This window comes from Simochromis diagramma, unplaced genomic scaffold (genome assembly GCF_900408965.1).
Source record: "Simochromis diagramma unplaced genomic scaffold, fSimDia1.1 OVJJ01000302.1, whole genome shotgun sequence".
Taxonomy (NCBI): domain Eukaryota; kingdom Metazoa; phylum Chordata; class Actinopteri; order Cichliformes; family Cichlidae; genus Simochromis; species Simochromis diagramma.
This window is the reverse complement of record NW_024386792.1, coordinates 5,960,195-5,985,657: the sequence shown is the minus strand read 5'-3', so window position 1 is coordinate 5,985,657 and position 25,463 is coordinate 5,960,195. Positions and strand designations below refer to the sequence as shown.

The following is a 25,463-nucleotide window of genomic DNA, read 5'->3' as shown; positions in this document are numbered from 1 at the left end:
AAGCAGTGAAAGACAGTGGTTCAGATATTGCTGATTGGTCACTTCATTAGGTACATTCAACTGTTTATTAATGCAACTATCAAATTAGCCAATTACAGTGCACCAACTCAATTTCATCATGTAGACATGGTCGAGCTGACCTGCAGAAGTTCATAGTGAGCATCAGAATAGGGAACAAAGGTGGTTTAAGTCACTTCAAATGTATCATTGTTGTTGTTCCTAGACGTGCTGGTCTGAGTATTTCAGAAACTGCCGGTCTGCTGCATTTTCCCACACAATCATCTCTAGTGTTTACAGAGTATAGTCCAAAAAATAAAAATATCCAGTGAGCAGCAGTTCTCTGGCTTTATGGTACCAGAGGCCAGATGAGAATGGGCAGACAACTTCCATCTGGGAAGGCAAAAATAACTCAAATAACCACTTGTTACCTGCCACATGAGTGGTGTTAATGATCATGTTCATCCCTTAATGACCACAGTCTAACCAACTTCTGATGGCTGCTCCCAGGAGGATACTATGCCATGTCACAAAGCCCAAATCATCTCGAACTGGTTTTTTGATCATGACAATGAGTTCACTGTACTCAAATGACCTCCACCATCACCAGATCTCAGTCCAATAGAGCACCTTTGGGATGTGGTGGAACGGGAGGTTCACATTATGGATGTGCAGCTGATAAATCTGCAGCAACTGTGTGATCCTTTCACGTCAATATGCACCAAAATCTACAAGGAATGTTTACAACACCTTGTTGAATCTATGTCATGAAGATTTAGGGCAGTTTTGAATTTTAAAAATGGAGTCCAACTACCAAAGTGTACCGGTAAATATAGCCAACGCATGTTCACATAAGCTACAATGCAGCATATTCTTTAATGTTTTTTGTTTATGTTTTAAATATACTATAATCTATGTTTTCTGAGAAGTCACAGCCTTCAAAATTATCCAGCTAGTTAATCATATAAGTGGGGCAATTTTTTTATTTTTATTTTAAATCTGACTTATTTTTACAGCATGAAGTTTTTATACAAGCCGACTAGCTGCCCACAGCCTGTCAGTCTGTGGGCTGCTAATTGCATACTGGTACCAGTTGGAACAAAATTATATAACAGCATTATTTATTTTATTTTTGGTTCTAAAATTAAATAAGTAGCGTTGGTAACTCACATAGAAACTTATCCATGTTGAAAGTACGTCTAGGAAACTTAACTTTCAGCAGGATTCCTCATCCATAAATACAGATGTACATCCATTAAGATACTTTACTTACTATCCAGTACCACCTTTTCATTTTTTTATACCATTTTAAATAGCTCCACATCAGGCGATTGGACTCATCCTAAAATGTAAATGAAAATGTAATTTGTAACATGGCAAATTTGTCCTAGAGACATTGTTTTTTCCATCCTCTACATCTCCTTCTACTAACGTTCAAGGTGTCTGTCTGTGATGTGTTTCCATAAGCAGTTTCAGTAAGTCATGGTTGTTTTTCTCAGAGCTAAACATCTATAAGTAGAGCTCATCAGTTCTGTGCCCATCTCGGCTCATTGAAGCAAATGCTAATGTCCCGTGAAGGCAAATGCCTCTGCATCATCAGTAGACACACGATTCCCCCTTCAGCTGGGGAGCCTCTCTGGGCCATTGTGAATCAATGATGTCTCCAAACAGGACAGAGTTTTATAGATTACCTGAGGATACGAGACTAATCAAATGGGAATCACAGAATCCGATTAATTGCAAACAAATGGGAAGCTGAGATGAATGTCTCGCTCCGAGTCTAAATGTTGCACAGCAGGTCACCTACTTCACATGTTATGTTATACTCTGATATATACCGACTCAGTTAAATCATTCACAACACTTAAAAGAAAACTATTCAGGGTCCTTTATCCCTTTGTCTTTTTTTAATCTGGAGACTCAAACAGGCGTTTTGTGGAGATAAGTCTGTATTTGCATGTATGAAGATGACTTACAATACACACCACATGATTTAACTGACATCATGAATACTTGAAAACATGACAGATTTTTCTTTGAATCTAGACCTCCCTTCTTTGTTGGAAAATTTGCAACTACAGACTTCCTGTGTCATGCATAATAGGCTTGTCACTGAGAATTAATGTCTCTACTCCTATTTACTACCAAGAAAGAGGAAAAGAGAGGAGTGTGTCTGAACCATTTAAGGGCTACTGTCTTGCAATATTATCTTGACTGTTAATTTTTATTCTGGTAGCTGCGTCTTTGAACAGAAAGGCAGAAGACTTTTTTTTTTAAAAATTTCACAACTAAATGTCAAGTCTGCTTATAGATCTCTCCAATGTTCATCCAACTCACTGAATCTCAGAATAAGTCATATGTGTAATGTAAGCTCTCTGGGTTCACAGTCATAGTCACGACCACTAAGTATAGGCTTCCATCATGCACAAGTTAAAATTAACAAAATGAACAGAAATCAGTGAAGTGGAGATTACACGAATGCTGCAAAGTAGCTTTCAGTAAACTGCATGATGGTTCAGCCTGAAGTTATTTAAATTAATCTAATATCTAAGAGAGTTTAAACATATGCAGTAAAATATGTAATATTTGATATTGCATCCAAACGATTCTGTAATTTATCCTTCCGTGTGTGCTGCAGAAGCTGGACAGACTATTTGTCTTCTCTTATAATGTCCAGCCAGCAGCATGGGATATATTTTCTGCCTCCATACATGCAGCTCCTGTAGTTACAAAAATGTGACGCATGTGGACTCTGCTCTGAAACAAATGAATGTGAGCTTCAGTTGTATGAGGACATCAATTCTGCACGCCTGATGGCAGAATGGAGCAGGTGCGGTACACAAATCACAGGATGTCTACCATAACTCACTATGTGTGCGTGTGTGTGCGTGTGTGTGCGTGTGCGTGCGTGTGCGCTTTCATGAACATGAATGTGGTGAGGGAAAGCACACACTGACCTTCAAAACCATATTTTTTTCATCAATTGCTGAGAAGCACTATTAAAAAGAACTTCAAACATGACACTAAGCCTTTGTTTCTGTTCATGTTCTCTGCATTTCCCTCTATGTTATTTACTATACTTTTACACGTTCATAAAATGTATGATTTAAGTGCTCACATCTATAAATCACTTGTTATTGTATTTCTGAAGTAAAAACTAAAACCTCCTTTGATGTTGTGATGATTTATCATAACAATTATTTAGCTGCAGTTTTCATTCTTACAAAATAGGAAGCTCAATGTGTCCTGCACTGTGTCATCACTTGCTGTCAGAGCTGATAGCAGTCAACTTTTCAACCTGCTAACACACTCGAAACCAGGGAATAGACCATCACATATTCTGCACTATGATTCATAAATGTTAAGAATTCAGTTTTTGTTGCTCAAGAGACTAAATTTTGAATTTATTGTAGCTTCCTCTGAAATAATACTGCAGTCTTTGTACAAATACTTTCTTTGTAGCAGCCTAAAATGCTGGACTTGCTTTGAATTAAATGTTAACATGCTAAGGTATTTTGGTACACTGCTTTTAAAGACACACTGTACACAGGTCAGCAGACCAGATACTTTTACTTGTTCCAAAGATGCACAGCAAATTAAGAGGTGAAAGAGTTTTTGCAGCTGTGAAACGACATCAGGCAAGCTCCTTCACTTCTGTCTTTAAATCTCGCTTACAAACACCCTTCTATTTCTTGCCTTTCGACCCACTGTGAGATGTTGACTGTGACTTTATTTCACTTTTTATGTACGCCTTTATTGTTAACGTCTACAGTTCTTATATGTCCCCGTATCTTTTTACTGTCTGGTCTGTATTTGTCTTTTATGTTGTGTTTTGGGTTTTGTTTTTTTTAAGTCAGTCCTGCTGTTGTTTTCTTTGAGTTTTTAAATAAGGTGGTGTGGTATGGTAAAATATAAAGATGTGATTGCAGGCTTTGGCACTGGACTGCACTAACATTTGATAACCTCCCCCTAAAAGCACAGACAAGTTTAATGGGGATTTTTCACAAATGAGAGGTTTGAAGCTTTAAAGCAGTGAAATTTTAACCTGATAGTGGGGTTAGTAGAGACAAAGCACCAAAGTTAGAAGGATTCATCATGTTGAAATATCACAGTCTTGACCATTACGGTGGACTGACAGACCCACAATGGCATCTCAAAAGCCACACTACTGTGGGGCTAAAGAAAGAACAATAAATCCATTGAAGATAGACCCATGCTGTCTTAGAAGTGATAAATATTGTGCTGAAGTGTGCAGAACTTAGGAGTCTGTCTTTGTAAGGTATATAAAACTATTGTGAGTAGGGACCAGATTGTGGCTCGAAGCTTAAGTAAACAAGTCCTGTTTGAGGTCATGCAGCAGCCTAGATTTCAGTCCTAATATAGTTTAGAGTGAGTGCCAGATACTACACTGTAACTACCTAGGTATACACAGGCTGCGCTAATGGGGCTGGCAGTGATATACAGAAACAAGCTGGCAGGAGAAACAACTCCAAGGAAATCTTGCCAGAGAAGCTGACTGCAGCTCTAGGCCAACATATTTTACCTTTATAAGGAGAACTGGATCTCCTTTTGCCTTCTGCCTCAATCACATGAATCTCCTGGACTCGGGCAGTAAAACAATGACGTCTTGCAACCACTAAAGTTTGTAGAAGATGGGGCTCAGTTTACAGTCAGCTCCAGTGTCCCTTTTGGACAAATTGTTCCTGTCTCTATTGGTTTTTTTTTTTAATCCCAAAGTCATTTTGCCTTTCAGCAAGAAAAAAAAGGGGCTAAGCACCATTTGGAAATATAGTTTTAAAGGAAATTGTTTGAGCTATCCCCCAGGTGAAACTTATATTCTGAAGACATGCATCAAGAATGCCGCTTGCTGACTTTATGTCACCGATACTTTGCTAAGTAATCGCTTTGTGAAAGTGAAAAGGAGCAGTAAAGTGGATGCATAATCAGAGACACTGTTAGGACTCGTCACTGTACGGCAACATGCAGTCAACGGAAACAGCAAAATCCCAAATGCACTCTGTCACTGTCTGCCCATAACACATTTATAACTCTGACCTGGAGTGAGTCTGTGAAAAGAATTGAATACATTTAACCAACATGGTTAATAAGTATGCATATCCATTAAGCCTGTATGAACAGAACAAACCCGCTGAATTCCTCCCTGATTTGTTGGCCCTCCTCCTGCTTCGTACAAGAAAGGAGTCGGAATTGCTTCTTTTGTCTGTAAACCACTGAAATCTGCAGGGATTAACAACGATACTGCAAAGTTAAAAGACTAAGTATTTGCCATCCCAACTTTTCAATATTTCCTGCTCCTACGTCTCATTCTTGCTGCTGCACTGACAATGGTGCTTAGGTGGTGTAATGAGGTATTAACGAATTTGAAATGTCTGTCCACGTGCAGGTGTATGCATTCATTTCCTAATTCTTTTGCCTTTTGTTCTTTTTTTTGCATTTCAGTAAATATGTCTGTCTCTTTGCTTTCTCAAAGAAGGAAGGGGCCTCAGGCAACATGCTACTCTCACATCGCTATCGCTGACTTTATTTGTTTGTATCTACCTGGAATTTTGCAATTGCTCATTTAATGATATCATACAAGAGACGCTAAGACAAAAAGAGTTTAAACTCTGAATGAAGATGATGTAAATGATGAAGAAGCAAACAGGCTGCGAGCAGACTAATTCCAGGGCGCAGCAATTGACTGTTCAGTAGATGCAGAGCAGAGCGCGGCAGCGCCGGGAGCACATCAAGCAGCGAGTATGTCTGTATAAGAGTGCAGAGCTGTCTGCTTTGAGGATATCATTAACTCAGACACATGAGCGCACATAAGTACTCTGAGAAACTGCCTCCTAGAAATGCACGCTGCTTTAAGATGGAAACACTTCGAGTGAGATTTTAAAAAAGGCAGAAAAAAAGTGTTTTTGTTTGACTTTTCTTTGCTTACATGAGAGATTTTAAAGCTTTTAGGAAACTCTCATATATACTGTTTGGCTGTAGGTAATTAAGTAACACTTGTATGGAACAGAATTGTAAAGAGGGAATAGGGAAAGTCTGTGTAAATACACTGATGTACATACCAGATGATGTTCTTACCTGGCAGGTCAGAGAAGAGCAGGATGCATTCATTGAAGCCATTAGCCAATAGGCGGTCCCTGAGTTGCTGCAATATAGCTACGCCAATACAGAATGGGAATGAGGAGTTACCCAGGAGCAACGTGTCCCACAGGTGGAAGATCTTGTGCAGTGGAAAAACATCTGTATTGTGGGTACATAAAAAAAAAAAAAAAACACAACAAAGACAAGATTTTACAAAGTAAGTGAATATGAGAGTGCCTGAAAAGAAACATGCCTCCAGAGATGCTCAATGGGATCCTGCAAATGGGACAATACCATGCAGCATGCACACAGTGAGAAATAGATAATCAGTTTGTGTATAATGAGGATAATTTGCATGTGCACAGTGCGTTTACTTAACATGGCTTTATGGGTTTAAAACGGGGAGCTCACTAAACAAAACTGTGCACTGTCAATGCTGCCTGGAGGGATATTTGATGTGGGGGAGGCAGCTGGGAAAATGTTTCAAGGTGGGTGTTGTTGTGGAAAAATGACAGGAAGAACATCAGGGGGCTGAGGAGCTTTAGAGCAAGAAACCTGCACAGGTTATTCCAAGCCAAATAAAACCACATCCTGATAATACGTCTCAGAGCAGTTATTATTTCAGTCACATTACTCTCAGTGTTTTAAAATTTAAGGTTTCCCTTCTGTATAGATTTATGCATGGGAACCAGCATTGTCCACCTGTTTATATCATCTCGGGGGTTTGTTAAGGTGGATACTAGGCAAGCTGACATGCGTGTGTGTGTGTGTGTGTGTGTGTGTGTGTGTGTGTGTGTGTGTGTGTGTGTGTGTGTGTGTGTGTGGGCAAAATGTGACTGTGGTGAGAGCTGTGAAAATGCCTCGGAGGATCTGCACCGCATTAGCAGTCAGCCGAGTTGGCCGGTGCATGTGAGTGACAGTCAGTGTGTCTGTGTGTGAATGGAAGATGACCCTCCAACCTTGTCTCATATTGGATGGGGGACATTAGCAGTCAGAAGGGCACACCTCGTGAATACTGGACTCACACACAGCCTCAGGGGGAGGATAAGGGTTAAAAGGGTCACAACTCACACTCCCCACACCAGAACTGGTCTCTGTGTGTGTGGTTTTAACTGAAGATGTATCACCGAGCAAGGTGAAGGGTTCAAAAACATCAGTGGATAGTGCACATGCAGACTAATCTGGCTTCAATTAGTGTAAATTACAAATTGTGTAATGTCTGTAACAGTCTGCACAATACCACAGCTCTAGTGTAACGATCAAAATTTATATCGACAAGGTAGCAAGTTATTAAAACAGTTGCTGTAAATGACGGTTTGCCTAGAGGGAAACAGGTTAATTGCATATCATTTAATTTTGGGCCCCTGTTAATATGATCTTTTTTCTGCGCTATACCTGCACTCAGTGAAAGGATCAAAGTGTAATGCTGCCATCCGCTGACAAACCTCATGCTGGGAGCATGCCAAATCCCCACCCCCCACAAAAATGTTTGAAAAAATGTCCCTTTAATAATAATGATGATAATAATATATATGTTTGATGCTACACCGGTAAAGGAAGCATACATATCACAACTTTTTAAATTCACTAAAACACAAAGAAACCTGCCAACCTGCATCACTGTGAAGACTGCAACCTGCTAATTTTACACTAAAAATGATTTTTATGAACATTTTCTTTTCCTTTTAATCTAATGCTTAATATTGCTGATCTAAATATCTACATCTAGATCATCCCAAAAGGCTAATAAGATCATTTGGCAGTAGTTCACTGATTGATAAGTTATGCATTTCTTTTGAAGAACATCAAAAAGTAAGTTTTCACCTTCTCTGTACTTGTTGAAGTTTTACAAAGCCCCCTTTATCATGAGGCCAACTTCAAAAACATCCAGATCAGCACTATCAAAAATTTTAAGACTATAATAACTTTCCAACCCTCTCAAAGTACAAGTTTATAAGGCCACATCTGCAGTAATATGACTTTCATATTAATTTTAAACGATCTCGGTCCAAATTAGCACTTGAGGACCCTTTTCTGAAATAATGCCCATACATACTAATGCATACAGTATAACACATCTTCGGGCATGTGTGAGCTGGTCTGAACAGGAAGTGGACGATTAGTTGCTTTGTTTTTCAGGGAAGCGCATGTAGTGACTAACAAGGGTTTGAACTTAAAGAAAGTGACTTAATCTTGTGTTTGTGTGTACAGAAGGGCCAGATGTGTTAAAAGTAGAGATGGCACGATACCACTTTTTTATGTCCGATACCGATACCGATATCATAAATTTGGATATCTGCCGATACCGATATGAATCCGATATAGTGTTTTTTAATCAACAAAACTGTTTTATTTAAATATCTTGCTGCATTTTGTATAAGTTCATACTCAAGTTTAAAACAACTACACTAAAGCTATTCTGTTATACCTGTATGCAAAAAAAAATTATTTCATAGTTCAGCAATACTGATCAATCTAATAGACTTAAACCTACACCATCCTCCCTATTCTGGTATTTTAAAGAGTACTTAGCGTAAATATTAAGCAACCTAACTAATAGGGTTCCAACTCCCAGCAACAACAAAAATAAATAAATAAAAAATGGGGAACCACCCCTCACGCTCCACCTCATGATGCTTAATCGACGTAATCAACCTTAATTTGATGCAGTGTGAAAAGAAATGCACAGAAATCAATTATTTTTCAAGAAATATTAAATAGATTCAACATCTTTCTTCAACAAAATTGCAGACTGCACAGATGGTACCTTTCCAAAGGAAAAAGTACTATAGCTTACTAGGGTATATATGTTAGACTTAATAGTCACTATATACAGTAATTGACTTCTATTCATTTTACATCAAATTAAAACGTTGGGTGTCAGATAATTATTTATTAAAAGCTCGACATTTTAAATGAGAATAAGAAAGAAAAGTATGTCTTTGTGCCCCCTTTTCCCTGTTAATGCCCTATCGGCCCCCCTGGCTAAACTTTGCTAGATCCGCCCCTGCACAGTTACCAGCGTCAGCTACGTAGAAAAAGATCCTCGAGTAGAAAGTAATATTAAATAACTTCTAACAACAGCTTATCAAGCTTAAACGTGCTGCTGTTGTTCAGCCGCTGGTTTCCTCTTTCTGGTGCAAAGTGGGCCAAAAACAAACTAGAGACACGGACTCGCGACAGAAAAGCCGATCAGCTGATCATTAAGCAGTTTCATGATTGAAGTAGCAGCAAGAAGAGGCAGTCGCTCCATATATCGCTTGTTAAGCTTAACGCAGGAATGCTTTACAAACATTCAGAGATGGACTTACACACTTGCTTTACTTCTCTCGGGATAACTTTGTCGGAGATGAAATGCTGGGTTGCTAGCGAAGCTCCACGTGCTATCCAGACCACCGACAGGTCCCGCATGCCACAGCCGCTCTATCACGTGATGCATACTGCTCCGACGTGCTAATGTTCTGAGGTGAGTTATGGCGTGTTGCAAGTTTTGTGAGGTGCTTTCGTGATATTTAATGGATCGGATTACATTTTTTATTTTTCTCCGATATCCGATCCAGTAATTTAGGTCAGTATCGGACCGATACCGATACGTAATATCGGATCGGTCCATCTCTAGTTAAAAGCATTAGCAAACTATTAGCAAATAACTTTTCTTAGGTGGTGTCCTTTGCATATTTATCCATGCTTGCAGTGTATGCACAGTAAGTACACACCCTTGTCATAGTGACCAGAGGAGACAGTAGATGTCCCCAAGCTCCTCAGACATTGTTTCTGATGTTTTTGATTCTTTAGGAAGTAGGGCTGTGCGATATGACCAAAATCTCATATCCCGATATAAGATTTCTATCGTCCCGATAACGATATAAATCACAAAAATGTAACATTTTCTGTAAATTCTGTGAATCTCGGGCAGCTCGACTTGCGGGAAGTGTTTTCAGCTGCGCGTCATGTAGCTGGAGTCGAGTGTTTTAACAGATGCATGAAACTATACATTTTTAGACATAAGTTGTAACGGCCGCCGTTTTCTTTGTGAGTATTTATGACATGGCGTGTTGCGGGGAAAAGCCTGTTCTAACGTTTGAGTCTAAGGTTTATTTTTTAGCACCTGGCGGCTCTTTTTTACTTCTCATCCGTAAATAATCTGCTCTTTCACGTGATTCAGTTTATTTTGAAAAGTCTAAACAGGATCTTGAGCTTTATTGTGAAAGGTTTATGTGGCACATAAACAAGCGGAATCGCGATGGTGTTACCGTCGTTGTTGCTAACCACAACGCGTAAAAATAGGCGCTTGTCCGTCTGTAGTGTGGTTATATTAAATATAAGAGAAATAGAGAAGTTTAAGAAATTAATATAGCCACTACAGTGACCATCAGAACCATGACAAAATATTGCTGTAAACAGTTTATTTTGCGACACCACGAAACAAACGATAGCGTAAAATGAAACGATAGACGTTTTTATATTGTCATCCGATATATATCGTTATATCGAACAGTCCTATTAGGGAGGTTAGATTCTTGTTGTTTTTTTTAACTCTACCACCTGCATCCTTGGTGGCCTTAAAACTGGAAGAAACTCAGAGGTAAGATGGATTATACAAAATCCAAATCCAGCCCACCAAAACAACGTAGAGATACCATTAATAAATATAGAAGAGTTTTTTTAAAAAAAAGCATCATGCTCTCCTCCAGGTTCTCTTGAGGGAGGCAAGCATGCCGATAATTGTTAATGCATTTTTTATCATTTTTCAAATCCATATTCATTAAAGGCTTTTTATTTTTATCATCCTGGAGTCGAGCGCCTGGGATTGATTTTGTTTGCCACATCCTACCCGTGTTCTACCACATACTGTATTCTTTCCTCTGTCTCATATCACCTCTAAAATATTTTCAAGGCCTTCATGTACAAATGTATTATTGATCGCTTTAAATTCATGCACTCTAATCAATACTTTTCCAAACAGTCGTCACTCTAACTGGCTATTTTATCTTTATTTCATGAAATACTTCAAGCAAAGCTGGACGTTTATTTAGCGAGTTTGTATTCTTTACACAGACAGGCAGAATTGCAGTTGTAACTTCAGATCGTTAGTATGGATTTTATACATTCTGGACAATTACTTTATTATTTATTCCAACATTCTATTTCATTATTAAATGACTTTACTCTGTGCAGGCTGAAAAAATGTACTCAAGTAAATCAGGTCCTTTCTCTGGCAGATTTTATAGATTCACTGCAAACTCAGCTCAGCAAAACAACTGCACCTGAACTGTGAGCTGTCATATTTCATGTTATAAATTACTAAGTAATAACTGAGCTCCCCTCATGTGAGACGAAATTGAAAGTTCTGAATAAAGCCAGCAGTGGTTGATAGTTTTCATCAGAATATGTGTTTTTTGTTCTTTTCTCGCTTTGAATACAACACACATTTGAGCAGCTGATTTATCTTGTTGGTCACAAGTTGGATTTTTTACTATTTATCCGGATAAATACAAATTTAAAAAAAAAAAAAAAAAGAAGCTGTGCCGGTCAACATCTCAGCTGATGCCGGACTGAGCGACTCTGTCCTTTCCCTTCAGGACTGGAATTAATTAGCAGCGATAGTAAAGGTCACCATGACCAAAATAAATTAAAAAAAACCTACAGAACTCGAAATTTGAGCCAATGACCTTTTCAGTCCTTTTTATTTGCACTCAGACGAAAAGCTGACTTCAAATATCCTGTGAAAGTTTTTGATTACACTCAGTGCCACATCAAGCCAGGGCATTGTGGGTGAAAAAAAAAGAAAAAGAGTACTTACGTGTAAACATTGTTAGGAACCAGGGAATAGCATAAAGCTGTGCGGAAAAAGAAAAGAGAAAAAAGATGATGACATAAGCATAACTTATACATTGGGGAAAATAATGATATGATCCCCTCCTGAATTTTTAAGTTTGCTCACACACACATGGTAATAAACAGTCTTTAAGTTTTATGGTAGTTTCATTTTAATGGAGAGAGACAGAATGTCAACTAAAAATCCAGAAATAACACATAACAGCATGAATTTTGGCTGCCACAGGTTGTGTGCCCATATTGCACACAGATTACAATCGATTGATCGATTATTCAATTATAGATAAGTTGTTATATGTAAGTACACCTGTCCAAACAATTCATTTCGTGGGTAAGACCAAAGAACTGTCAAAGGACGTCAGGGACAAGACTGTGAACCTGCACAAAGACCATCAGCAAGAAGCTTGGAGAGAAGCTGACAAATGCTGGTCCAATTATTCAGAAATAGAAGAAATTTAAATGATTTACAGAAGACTTGGGAGAATAGGGCTGGTACCAGATGAAACCAAAATCGAGCTCTTTTGCATCAACTCATCCTGACTTGCTGGGAGGAAGAAAAATGCTGAGTATGACCCAAAAAACACAATCCCCACGGTCAAACACAGAGGTGGAAACATTACTCTTGGACTTTTTTCTGCTAAGGTTACAGGATGACATCACCACACTGAGGGGCCAAAGGACAGGGCCATCTACTGTACCATAAAAAGAAAAGGCAAAAAAGAAAAGCTGAAGCTTTGAGCTGCCAAGCAGCAAGTAAGAAAATGATTTAGAGAGTCTCTGTAAAGACGGGTGGGCTAGAATCCCTCCTGAGATGTATGCAAACCTGGTGACCAGCTAAAAGAAACGTCTGACCACTGAGCTTGCCAACAAGGGATTCTCCACCAGTTGCTATGTTCTGCTTGGGGATAAAATACTTATTTGACTCTCATTCCATTAAAATGAAACTAGCACAAAAATTTAAGACTGTTCATTTCTTTGGAAGAGAGCAAACTTACCAATTCAGCAGGGGATCACATACAGCATTCATGTGTGCGTACTATTCAACACATCAACTCAAAATAACATGCTAAGACTCAAATGAAATGAATCAATCTCTGAGAAAAGCAGCACACATGGCTGTGTATCTCCACAGCTAAGAAACCGTAACAGCAATAAAGAGCAAACTGCTGACTTTGGTTATAAGTCGACGGGAAAAACGCTAACAATGAAAATGAATCTCAATATACTGATCTTGTCATTCGTCCTTTCTTTCTCTCTTATTTACTCTCTGCACTTCCCCGGGAGGAAAAGCATAAAATTGAAATGAAATAAGGCACACAGACAGATACAGACCTAGACACACACACACACACACACACACACACACACACACACACACACACACACACACACACACACACACACACAACACACATTACGCCATTAACCAACTGTTCTAGCAACTGCTAATTGCTGGCCACTGTCACCAAGGCTTTGTAAATTTCAGCGGCAAAAGCTCTGGAGCAGCAACAGCAGAGTTATCTCAGCCAGTTTACTGATTGCTAATTGCGAGGGAGCTGGTGACTGTTCAGTGGACCTCTTGTGTGCCTAAGTGTGACGAGACGGCCACTGCACTCAGAGTCTCATCCTCAGCCGCAACAGCCCAGCAGCAGGACTGCGAGTGCAGCCAGATTGGATTAGCGTAGGTGTAAATGGCAGACTCAGGAGAGGCGATGTAGCCAAAATTGAAAGTGGCCCTGAATTAAACCACTGGCAACATGCAATTTGACTCCGCTGGAGCGGAGTCCAGGAACTCTGCAGCATTTCCAAAGATTACTTGTGGTTTCTGCATGTTTGCACAACATTTTTGGTTTTTTCTTTTTTTCTGAAAGACAAAGTGTGTTGAACTAGCCATGTTCCGGTTTGCATGTATGAGAAATCCATTCATACTGCAGTGACATTCGGCCTTTTAGTGCAGATGGATTTACTGCCTGAGTAAAACAACAGCTCAGAGTGTGCTCTGCAGTTCACAAAGGGAAAAGGGATTTATTATATATAAAGTCTGATTACTGGGACTGAAATCAAGCATGAAAGCTGTATCAACAAAGAGTGTTCCAGTATTGCCCTGGCCTAACAACAAAAGCAAGCATACAAAGTCCCCTTTGAAATGGCAGTACTGTACATGCTCTAAATGACAACCCAGAATGATAAGCAGTTTTTGGAAGGCCCAAGTCTGAACAATGAAGGCGCAAAAGATTAAAATAATTACAACAGGGCATCTGTTTAATATAAAAACATGTTTAAAAAGCCAAAAAAAAAAAAAAAAAAAAGCAAAATCACCTGCAGGCTACATTTTTTCCCCATACACTTTCATATTCTGACAATCAACAAGCACAGTTTGGTGCTTCACTTGCTCCATTTTACAGCTGCAATATCAGACACTGAGGAAATAGAGACTTAAATCCCTGACTCCTCTGTGATAAAGACCCCACTTTTCATCGGGTAACGTCTCAGAGGCCGGGCTGTGGATGACACACATTCATCAGCACACAAACTGAAACCCTGGAGAGACGGTGGAGACTTTAACCTTGTCACTGTCTGAGCAGAGCCGTAAGAAGGAAAGCAAAGGGCGAGGAGAGGTGGCGCAAAGTAAGAGAAATAAGGTAAGCCTGACAGAGGACAATCATTAAGTGTGCCTTGCAGACATTAGCCGCTGTATAAATCATTACCAGCAGACTATGGGGAAAACTTGACCCTGGCCACAAATTCTGGAAATGGGGATGTGGAACAAAAAATGTCATTGACTATGAAAAGATATACGTAACAATCTATGGATGGTCATTTTCTTTGTCCCCTGGCAATGAGACACTAAGAATATTTTTGCACTATTTTTGACTTGCCATTAAATATACATTTGCAATAACAAAAAAAATGTTAATAACCAGGCATGTCCTACGCTGCTGACTTTTATTTTCATCACTCTGCCAGAACACTTGCACTCTTGGTAACTTACATCTGGGATGAAGCCAATCTCATTTAGATGGTTGCTTAGCTCTGGGTCATGGAAGGCAATCATTTGAGAGAAGACAGTCAAGTACTCTGAAAAAGAGGCAAAAGGTCCATAAAGAGTGTACTGAGTAGTTTGAGTGTTCAGGCGTGAAGAACAGTAGGTCTGACCAAACAAAGCTCTATAGTAACCAGTAGAAAATACAAACCAACAGTGTTGAGCCACCTCTCGTTTCTTTATATTTTGCAAGAAAAATTAAACATAGGTGCAGCAATTTATTGAAACATATGCAAACATAAATGAAATAAAGTATATAAGGCGATTTTTTACAATTTTATTGAGCTTGAAGGTCAATATTCCCCTCAATAGGCAAGGCAAGTTTATTTATATAGCACAATTCAACAACAAGGTGATTCAAAGTGCTTTACAGAGACATTAAAAAAACAAAAACAATAAAAAGCACGATTTAAAATTGATTAAAAAAAAACAGTAGATAAAATCAGAACAGTAGATAAAATCAGTAGTTAAAATATAAGTTTTGAAATTTAAGCTTAACAGTGTGGATTTGGTGCTTTATTCAAATGCAGCTGAGAACAGGTGAGTCTTCAACCTGGATTTAAATAAACTGAGTGTTTCAGCTGATCTGAGGCTTTCTGGGAGTTTGTTCCAGATATATGGAGCATAAAAGCTGAATGCAGCTTCTCTGTGTCTGGTTCGGACTCTGGGAACTGATAAAAAAACCAGATCCAGATGACCTGAGGGATCTGGAAGGTTCATACTGGGTCAGGAGGTCACTGATGTATTTTGGTCCTAAACCATTCACCAGTGGGAGCATGTAAATGTTAAACAGAAGGGGTCCCAAGATGGAACCTTGTGGTTCTGTCTAAAACCTGACTGGAAGGCGTCATAGCAGTTATTAGGTAATAGCCTCTCCACAGTCAAAACCTCAACATTACTGAAGCAGTGTGGGCTCATCTTGACAAAGAAGAGAAGAAAAGGCAGCCAACATCCAAAGAAGAGCTTTGAATGTCCTTCAAGAAGACTGGAGAACTATTCCCAACGACTACTTACATCATGGAGAAGCTCACGGCTCTCCAACGGGAGATTGAGAGACCAGTGTTGGACTGTTAGAACGGCTTTGAAATTCATATGAGCTGTTCGCACTAAAGTAAAAAGCACCATCACTTCATGTGGATACCCTTTCGGCGCCAGCTGTGGTCGCAAGGCTGCAGCCGAACAAAAACACCCTGATAACGACCGTGTTTAGTCTGTTCCTTCCCATTCCATGCAAGGCCACCTGGGTTGGCTGGAAGACTGTTTACTTAGCCTAGCAGGGCGAAAGGACACTGTCTCAGCTGAACTCTGGACACCACACACATACATATACAGTAATATGCACACACTCATCCCCCCTCCCTTTCCAAACGCCTTCGATGCTTGTTCCCTCCTGGGAACACGGCGGGTCTGAGCCCACGCTGGAATGGTAGTGCTGGGCAAGATGGCTGCTGTGTTTGCTTCGGATTACTCCTCACCCCCCACCCGACCCTGTGGCTTGTCACGTGTTCCATAATGTTGTGCTGTGGACATTTATGTGCTTTTTTGTGCAGAGGAGTTTTTTTGTTTCCTGTTCTCATGCTGTCCTCCCAGGAGCCCAGCATGAGTAGAGGTCTCTTTTTTTCCTCTTGTACTTTCCCATTGTAGTGTATATTTCAGTGTTTTTTTCTGTAACGCTACCGATCTCCGACCTGTATCCTCATGTGATGTCTGTGTTGTGTGTGTAAGGTCGGGGGGAGGGGGGGTCCTATTTCACTGCAGGGCAACCTGCACGTGGCGAATAAAGCCTTGATTGATTGATTGAAATGTAAAGCAATCAGACTAAGAGAGTTCAGGCTGTGCTGAAGAATAAAGGTGGTCATACCAAATGTTGACTATTGACTCAGTTTTTTCCTTATATACTGCATTGCTATGTATATTTGTACACGTTTCAATAAACTGCTGAACCTATTTCTCTTTTTTCAAGCAAAATATAAAGAAATGAGGGGTGGTGCAGTATTGTTCATCAAAGAAAAACATACACAAACGTGACTGAGAAAAGCTTGAGTGTAGTAATTCCATCAAGTGAATCAGTTTTATTGAAATTTGGTCAACTCTTATGTGTTTAAAAAAAAAAAAAAAGGAAAACCCACATGTTGCTCGTACTCTCCTGATCCACTTTTCAGCCTTTCTCAACCTCAGTACATAGTGAATGTAAACTCATGCTGCACAAAGCTGTGCAAGCCCCATTTTTTCACACAGTTCATCTACAAAGGAGCTCTGACCAGAAAGATAAACATTAGACAGCTCTCTCCAGGGCATCTAGCAGGGGAAGAAATGATAATAGTCACATTCCCCATGGAGTTCAAGAGGTGTATGGTGCAGCTGTTTATCAGTCACATACGAATTGCCTGTGACATTTCTCTGCAGGCACTTGCAGTTTCATTTGTTTCCCTATCTCTAAATGATGTGACTCAGCTGCAAACTCCATTAAGAAAGACTGAAATTAGTTTTCGGAGCTTAGAAGCAACATGGAGCCAAAATTTAATCAACATTGAGCTGACGGGCTGATGCTCAGTGCCAGCCGATGATAATTTGCTTTTGAACTTAACTGAATGCTCAGACCACGTTTAATGCTTATTACTTAACTTGCAGTTGACTAAATATGATAACCGGTAGAAATGACAACAAGTAATAAAATAATATGGAACAGCGTCTGCTCAAAGAATGAAAACTGAATACTTCATTAGTGCGTAAGTAACTCTCTGAGTTGTGCGAAGATTACTCAAGTATAGCTTACCTTGGATTACATGAGAGTTGTCCTTCAGAAAAAAGTTGTACAAGTACTTGGGGATGAAGGCAGACATGCAGGCATATGCCAAAGCTGGGAAGAGAATCAGATAAAAATGAAAGTATGAAAAGTATGAAAATAAAATGGAGATAAAATACTAGTTAGCTACATGAGTTCACATTAAAAGTCTTGCCTTCATTGTTGAAATTCAGATATAGGAAGGGGGCACAAAGCGAATCCAAACCTGAAGTGAAAATCAAATCAGAACAGCTCATGATCTTCACACAAATTCAACTGTAGGGTCAAGAAATTTAACAAGGAATTTGAAAAGTGTGGCATGACCACCACCTAGTGTCTATTTATGTACAGTACAATAATAAATAGTGCGAGTTACAAGAGAATGACTGACCCTGCCAGTAGACCAGGTCAGGGTGAGACACCACCCACGCTTTCAACACACGTCTGAACTTGATGTGGCCCTGGGGAGATGACAGCAGCTCATCATATTGGTGGCACCGTGGGATGTCCACTTCAATCTGTAAGCATGTGCACGAAAAGACAAAAGAGACTGAATGAAGCAAGATTAAATCCACTTGTATACACGGCGTAACATGCATTTTTAAACAGCTGTGTACCTGTCTGTCAGTTGGTATGGGAGTATCCTTGTCTATACCTTCATATTTAGCTTGAATGTCACCCTGTGCAAAAGAAGGAGAGTAAGCGGTACCACAAACAAATATAAAAATGCAACTTTTCATGATTTATTTTGTACCTCAATGCCCAGCAGGCCAGCCCACGCCAGCCCTCGTACAAGCGGGGGAATGTCCACTCTGGCTTCTTTCCACACTAGGGTCTTCTTGTACGGGTAGGCCTAAAGTCAAAACAATACATTATTGAGTCCCAGTCTAACAATAACACGTTTAAACAACAAATACTACAAATACAGGACAGAAACTGAGGAAATGCTTTTGCATGCTGAGTGCTGCATATGAATTTGTATGGAGCCCAAACCTCGAGCAATCTGTCAAAGAGGATGATGCGGATGAGCTGGTACTCGGTGTCTCTTTCACGGATGATGAGTGGCAGCGTGACGGCGGCCGACAGTTCATTGCTGCTGTTGGACTGGGGCAAACTCGACTGTCTGGAGGAGGGAGAAATAAGCAGAGGGGGGGTATGACATTTCTCAAGCTAAAATAAATGATGAAGTAAGGTGTAAAGTACTAAAGGGGAGGAGAGGATGACAAGAGCAACTTCAAGATTGAGAGCACTTACTCATCTTCGAGGAGAGGGTAATAGGCTTCTCTGGCAACATCTTTCAACCTCTGGGGGAAAGAAAAGACCACTTATGGTAAAAACAGTAACAGAGGTTTATAGTTTCTATAAATATCTAGTCTCTATAGTAATTTATAGTTTCCATTGCAAGTGCAATTTTACTGCAGTTGCAATACAGCAAGGCAACATTAAAAGATTTTGTCAACTAATAAAAACACACTTATTAATACAAAAGTACGAGTGGCATAATGACTGCAGTTGTTTTCAGTATATCAAAGGAAGCCCAGAAGGCTGCAGATAGTGCAGGAGTGTTCATAAAGAAATGTACACATTTTACGGTCTTACATTTCTGAGTTGGCACAGAGACAGCGTCACTGTCGTGTCATCGAGCAAGAAACTCCGATCCCTGCCCTGGCCAAACGTCTCCCCATCCTCCAAGACGAAACTGAAAAGGAGATGCAATCAAGATGCAGACAGGCTCAAAATTTAAATAAAAACTGCCAACCGCTCAGTCTTTTGTGTTTGTGCATATGTTGTTTTATACTTGGGCAGTGTGGAGATCGGTGGTTTGGACTGAATGATTTCCTGGTTGGTGAGCTCCTTTTCTAGGTCTCCACCTGCCAGACACCACAGATGATAAACCTCATCTATGGCCCGCTCCAACAGGTAATCCTCATCGTCGTCTAATAGCACACACACAAAAAGAGTAAAAACCCAACCGGCACAGGTGGCTCTACAACATATGAAAATAAATGGGGAAAGTAGTGACTGTTTGAAAAGGAAATGACACTAATAAAGTCTTTTTTTAAATTATTTCATCTGGCCTGCAACAAATAAAATAAACAGCGTAAATCTAAGGAAATCGCTTCCAGAACTAGAAAGCAGGAAAAAACAAAACTTTCTCATTTCTACTGTCAAGATGTTCTCGACAGTGGAAAGCTGTTGGCGTGGTGAAGAGAAAAGAGATTTTGGAATTAAATACAGGACTGTATGGTATGTGAAACGGAGGATAAAACAATGCTACGACTTTATTAGTAAAGGAACACTTAATTAAAGCAATTTCTGGATAATCTGTTCTGCTTTAAGAGTGTTTTTAAGGTTTTTAATCAAAGGAAAGTAGTTCGACATATGGTTTGTGTATGTCCGACGTTGTTGTGTGTTTCAGTGTCTGTGTAAGTCTGCATATTTGTTTGTGTGTAAGTGGGTAAGACCTTTGCAAAGGTCACTGATGTCGTCTGGGAGCACCAGATGTGCACAGCGCAGGGATGAGGAGAACAGGCTGACAGGCTTCTGGAAGGGTGTGTAGTGGCAGGAGATGCCATTAAAAACAGGGTCTTGCAGTAGTTCTGCAGGGGTTGGCCTATATTATGTATAAAAGTCAAAAGACATGATTATCATGACACCAAAAAAAGATTTTCTTTTTAACTTAATGTCTAATGACCTGCAATAGGATATGAAATCCAACAGAAACTGGATTTACCTTTTAGATGGAAGAAAGGTCAAGCACTTCCTTAATAACTCAAGAACACTGTCAGGCAGCTCCTGTAAATATTATACAAATATGATCAACGCTGTCATAAATGGAACAGACACACCGCATTGATGCTTCCAAATAAGAGTCAAGAAATATTAGTGAGCATTTGCACAGTTGTTTAAGAGTGTCCATAGCCAAGACAACCTGGTTAACCTAGCAGTGTTTTCCATGGTGGAAGAAACCAGAACTCCAGGATAATGACGTGTACAAGCACTGAGAGAACATGCAAACTTCACACAAAAGGGCCCTGGCCATATTGAAACTGCTGCCCAACTTACATTATGTCACATTTTCAAATATAATAATGCATGAAATCTCTTTCTGTTTCTTTGTTTCTTTGTCCATAAACTCCTAAAAATCCATAAAATCTACTACCCTTTCAAAAAAACTTTTTGTGACATTAAGTACAAGCCAAACAAAACCGTAGCATGAGCATGTACTAGTTACAAAACTTCTAGGGATTTGCATGTAACAGACAGTGCTTAAATAAGCCACAGAGTGTGCAGAAGACGTCAATAATGACATCTGCAGAAAAGACCATTGCTGCTAACTTTCCCTCAATTCAGGATTTGTACAAATACAGAATCAGGAAACGAACAGGCAATATCACTGCAGACCCATCACACCCCACACAAAACCTGTTCTAACGCCCCTCCTCTGGTAGGCGCTACAGAGCACTGTACGACTAAACAAGCAGACATTTGTACAGTAGCTTTCCACAGTCCGTCACTCTGATGAACACTTAGAATGGTCACATAGTGTCCGTACATAAACATCCACCATACCTGCTGCTGGATGAAAGCATACTGTATATACTGTTTTTGTTTGTCTTTTATATCCATTCATCATCATACATACCTATATAAGATATTTTTGTTTGAATCACAAACTCCACCATTTATGTAAAAAATATTCAATAATTATTTGAGTGAAATCAACCACCCAAATAACTAAAATAATTTAGGTGAGTAAACAACAATATTTTTAGACTGAATATATGTACAATCTGGTTCATGCTGTTTTGATTTCAGAACCTACATTTAGGTATCCAATTAGCATGAAGATCAAAGACATCAAAACACAGCCAACCTAGAGATAAATGTAGGTTTTACACGTGACTATAATACTGTGATGATAAATCCAACTTTAATGACTCTGTATTTTTATCAGAAAACAAAAACCTAACTGCCTATCGTCACAACATTTGTCAGCATGATTCATAAGTAGGCTTATTCACGTCGTACTCAGATCACACCTATATTTAAACTTCTCTTTCATTTCATCTGCAAATGCTGAAAGTATATCTTGAATAGTTGTGACTTTAATGTGTTGACAAAATCTGGCCACAGACAGACAGAAAGCATTCAAAATGTCTTTTATGGAGTTTATGTTATAGTAGGTTTCACCAGCTATGACATTGCTGCCGGTCAAACAGACATTAGGTTTACCTTAATGGTATCCAAGCAACCATGTTCCTCAGCAAGGACAGTGACAATGTCATCCATGCAACCTAAGGAGGACAAACAACATCGCCACTTAAGCCTAAACGAGACTAGAGGCACAATTTTTTCTGTACTCTGAATAACCCAGACGACCTTTGTACTCACCCAGGGTTAAAATGAATTTCAGCCTCTCGCTTATATCAATATTCTGCAGGAGTCTTCTGCCCTGCAATTGATTCGATTTTAAGGTGGAATTTCTAATCAAAAATCCAAAATCTTGCATGAATGTTTATTAAGAATTCTTACCGCACACAATTCAAAGAGCAAAATGCCGAGCGACCAGACATCAGACTTTGGTCCCGAGGGCAGAGGAGCTTCATCACGGGAAGGGTCACTGGGGTGGAAGGAGCCCTGAGCGATCACCTCTGGAGCAAGGTATGATGGGTACCTGAGGCAAAAATGACAGAGCAGATAAGTATTGCACTTTTATAAGCCTCAGAATAAGACAAATTATAAACAGCAAGTTAATTAAAGCTTTAAACCCCACAGGGCGTTTGCTGAATTTCTGTTTTATATCTAATATGACATCTTCATTATTACTCTATGTAAAGTGTTGTTATTGTTCTTGTTAATAAATGATGTCCAAACAGCTGTTCCTCAAAGCGAAAGCTGTTTGTCAGTTACATTTATTGAACTTTCAACGCCAAATGTTTCATGAAAGTCACAGGAATGTGCCATCATTTCTCTTCTCAGTCTGCAAAAGGATATTACACAGATACTTGGTAGAACATGAAGACCTTTGGATTGTGATCAAAGCCCAAAGATCTGTTACAGTTCCTTAATCAGGATGCCCTAAAAGCTGGTTTCTGTGAAAAAGGATATGAGCCAATTATGCATCATTTTTACGGTCAATTGCCTGTTTTTTGTTGAGTAACAGAAACCAGATATGCGTGAAGACTTGACCCTTTACACTGAGCTAACTGAAGGAAAAAAAGAGAAGAAAAGGACATACCCAATGGGAAAATCCACATCTGCCCCGTGATCAGTCATGTGATAAAGGCCGAACTTTGCCAGCTTGACGTTCCCCTGCAAAGACAAGCTCGACATTAGAGTGCAAGACCTTTTTTTTCCAATTTCTTTAAAACTAGACAGTAACTCAGGCTAGCATAAACCTGATGATTTTGATAGAAACGGTACCTTGCAGTCCATGAGGACATTGTTTGGGCCAAGGGCTCGGTGCACCAAACCATTTTTGTTCATAAACTCCAGGCCTTCAAGAACCTCATAGGCTATTTGCAGCACCTTTTCTGCACTAGCACAAACAGAAACCTTTTTTATTGTTAATGCGCTGAAAAGTGTACATCACATAAAAAACCTTATGAACAATAAGGTTTAAAGGGAACTGTTCAAAAGTGAAAGTAAAGAAAGGCAAAATAACAATGAATCATTCACATGTCACATTCACATTTTTTGTGTATTGCTGTCTGGTTAGTTTTGGTCGTTTTACCTGGGTGCGTTTTCTGGTTTTTGGAAAATGCTTAAACAGTTCTCATAGTGTTCAGCAACAACGATCAGCCGTTCTGAAGAGCAAGAAAAAAAAGATAATGATTATTAAAACCAGCAATAGGGTCACTATTGATAATACACCTGGACTAATTCGAAATCTAGCAAGAAGGATAAAAGGTTGAGATACAAATACATTCAAGACTTTTGCTGTCGGAAAGGCAAATTTCAGAAAGAAAAACAAAAAACTTCTGGATTTGTATTTTCCAAATGTTCACACAACCATTATGTAAGGATGGTGTTTGAAGGACTCCTTAATGACATACTATGTAGTACATGTCATGTTTCCCACTTGTAAATACATAGATATACATTCAGTGGCCACTTTGTTAGGTACAACTAATTAGAAAAAATCACATAGCAGCAAATCAACACATTTAAGCATGTAGAGTCAAGCCAATCTACTGAAGTTCAAACTGAGCGTCAGAATGGGGTAGAAAGGTGACCTCAGTGACTTTGAACATGACAATGGTTGTTGGTGCCAGATGGGCTGGTTTGAGTGAGTGGCAATTCTCTGGGAGAAAATTCTTTGTTGATGTCAGAAGTCAGAGAAGAAAACTCTAATAACGACTTGGAGCATCGCTGAATATGCAACATGTGGAACCTTGAAGCAGATGGGCTTACAGCAGCAGAAAACACCAGGTGCTAATCCTGTCAGCAAAGAACAGGAAACAGGCTACAGTTTGCACAGGATAAGCAAAACTGGAAACAAGAAAACTGGAAAAACGCTGCCTGATCTGATGAGTCTCAACCTTCAGATGGCAGGCTCAAAATCTGACATAAACAACATGAAAGCATGGATCCATCCTGCCTTGTATCAACAGTTCTACCTGGCGGGTGTATTGGTGGTGGTGTGGGTGATATTTCCTTGGCACACTTTGAACCCCTTTGCTTACAGCAGAGTCATGTGCTTTATAGGTATTCCCAAAATCCATAAATCATAGCAAACATGTATCCAACACAAGCGTGCCATTAAACATGTTATGTGTCACCACTTTAGTAAGTTCTGTACTGAAAGCCCAAATTAATAGCTTCAATTTAGATAAGTTGTTTAAGTGCTTAATATGAAATGTGATGACAGGTTACACATTTTTATTTTAGCACTACAAGAGACAAGACAGAAAGCCATACCGTGCTTCCCTCTGGAAATGTCCACATACTGGCAGAGTCTGGGGTGAGTGATGGTTTTGAGAATCTGGAAACGTCCCAGGATTTTGATGGAGTTGGGAGTCAGAGGGAGTCCATTGCTTCCACAGACATCATGTGGAAGAGCTGAGGCAAAGAAGGTAAAGGCTCCTAGCTGGGCGTCTTTAAGGGAGCGCATTGTGCCACTGGCTTGAAAAACAGATAAAGGGAAACAGCAAGGGGAAATTATGCGTAAAACATGAATGAAAGAAACATTAATCAATACGGTGATGTGGTATATTATCCAACTTCACCCTTAATGCAATTCAACACAAAACTGAGGTAAAGCCATGATTGGAGCAAAAGGGTTAACACTGACTTTGTTATTGCAACACACTTACACCAGTTAGTTAACAGAAATATCGTTTCGGAAGCAAAAGACAGAGTGCGAGAGGGCAACGATGCTACTGAATGTATGAAGTTATGAAAATAGCTGTCATGTCAGATGTGGAGCCGTCGTTTAGTATGCATTACCTCAAAAAAATGCGTCCTCTCTAAAGACGAAGCTGCATAACCATGTAAACGAGTAACCTGAAATTATTATTGAAATGAATTATTTTTCCTGTTTCTGCGACTCGATGAAAACAGCTGAGCGAACGTGATCGACGACGCTTATTTCGTGCGACGAGGGGGGCGCACAGAAAATACTTTGCACGAGCGAGATAACGGTGTTGAAATTTCATCAATGAAAAAAAAAAGACAGAAAAGTCACTGAAGAGTAGTTTT

The 25,463-nt window shown here is 39.5% G+C and overlaps 1 protein-coding gene across 3 annotated transcripts in view; it reads right to left on the bottom strand.

Annotated features, from left to right (window-relative positions):
• tbck (TBC1 domain containing kinase) overlaps window positions 1–25,361 on the bottom strand; it is a 52,988-nt gene extending 27,627 nt beyond the window's left edge. Inside the window, exons 1-22 of one of the 3 annotated variants that reach the window (XM_040024029.1) lie at window positions 25,212–25,361; window positions 24,684–24,887; window positions 23,497–23,569; window positions 23,187–23,301; window positions 23,002–23,075; window positions 22,296–22,437; window positions 22,155–22,215; window positions 21,996–22,057; window positions 20,494–20,555; window positions 20,225–20,373; window positions 19,558–19,696; window positions 19,359–19,458; window positions 19,014–19,063; window positions 18,753–18,882; window positions 18,514–18,612; window positions 18,377–18,439; window positions 18,151–18,277; window positions 17,935–17,985; window positions 17,751–17,834; window positions 14,924–15,009; window positions 11,897–11,933; window positions 6,091–6,252 (exon numbers count right to left, since the gene is read on the bottom strand). In XM_040024029.1, the coding sequence (XP_039879963.1) occupies window positions 6,091–6,252; window positions 11,897–11,933; window positions 14,924–15,009; window positions 17,751–17,834; window positions 17,935–17,985; window positions 18,151–18,277; window positions 18,377–18,439; window positions 18,514–18,612; window positions 18,753–18,882; window positions 19,014–19,063; window positions 19,359–19,458; window positions 19,558–19,696; window positions 20,225–20,373; window positions 20,494–20,555; window positions 21,996–22,057; window positions 22,155–22,215; window positions 22,296–22,437; window positions 23,002–23,075; window positions 23,187–23,301; window positions 23,497–23,569; window positions 24,684–24,876 (2,059 nt within the window). In that variant the 5' untranslated portion in view covers window positions 24,877–24,887; window positions 25,212–25,361. Of the gene's footprint in view, window positions 1–6,090; window positions 6,253–11,896; window positions 11,934–14,923; window positions 15,010–17,750; window positions 17,835–17,934; window positions 17,986–18,150; window positions 18,278–18,376; window positions 18,440–18,513; window positions 18,613–18,752; window positions 18,883–19,013; window positions 19,064–19,358; window positions 19,459–19,557; window positions 19,697–20,224; window positions 20,374–20,493; window positions 20,556–21,995; window positions 22,058–22,154; window positions 22,216–22,295; window positions 22,438–23,001; window positions 23,076–23,186; window positions 23,302–23,496; window positions 23,570–24,683; window positions 24,888–25,211 lie in introns of those variants that run through there. The other 2 variants (XM_040024030.1, XM_040024031.1) reach the window with 2 other exon arrangements.
• Between the last annotated feature and the right edge of the window lie 102 nt (window positions 25,362–25,463).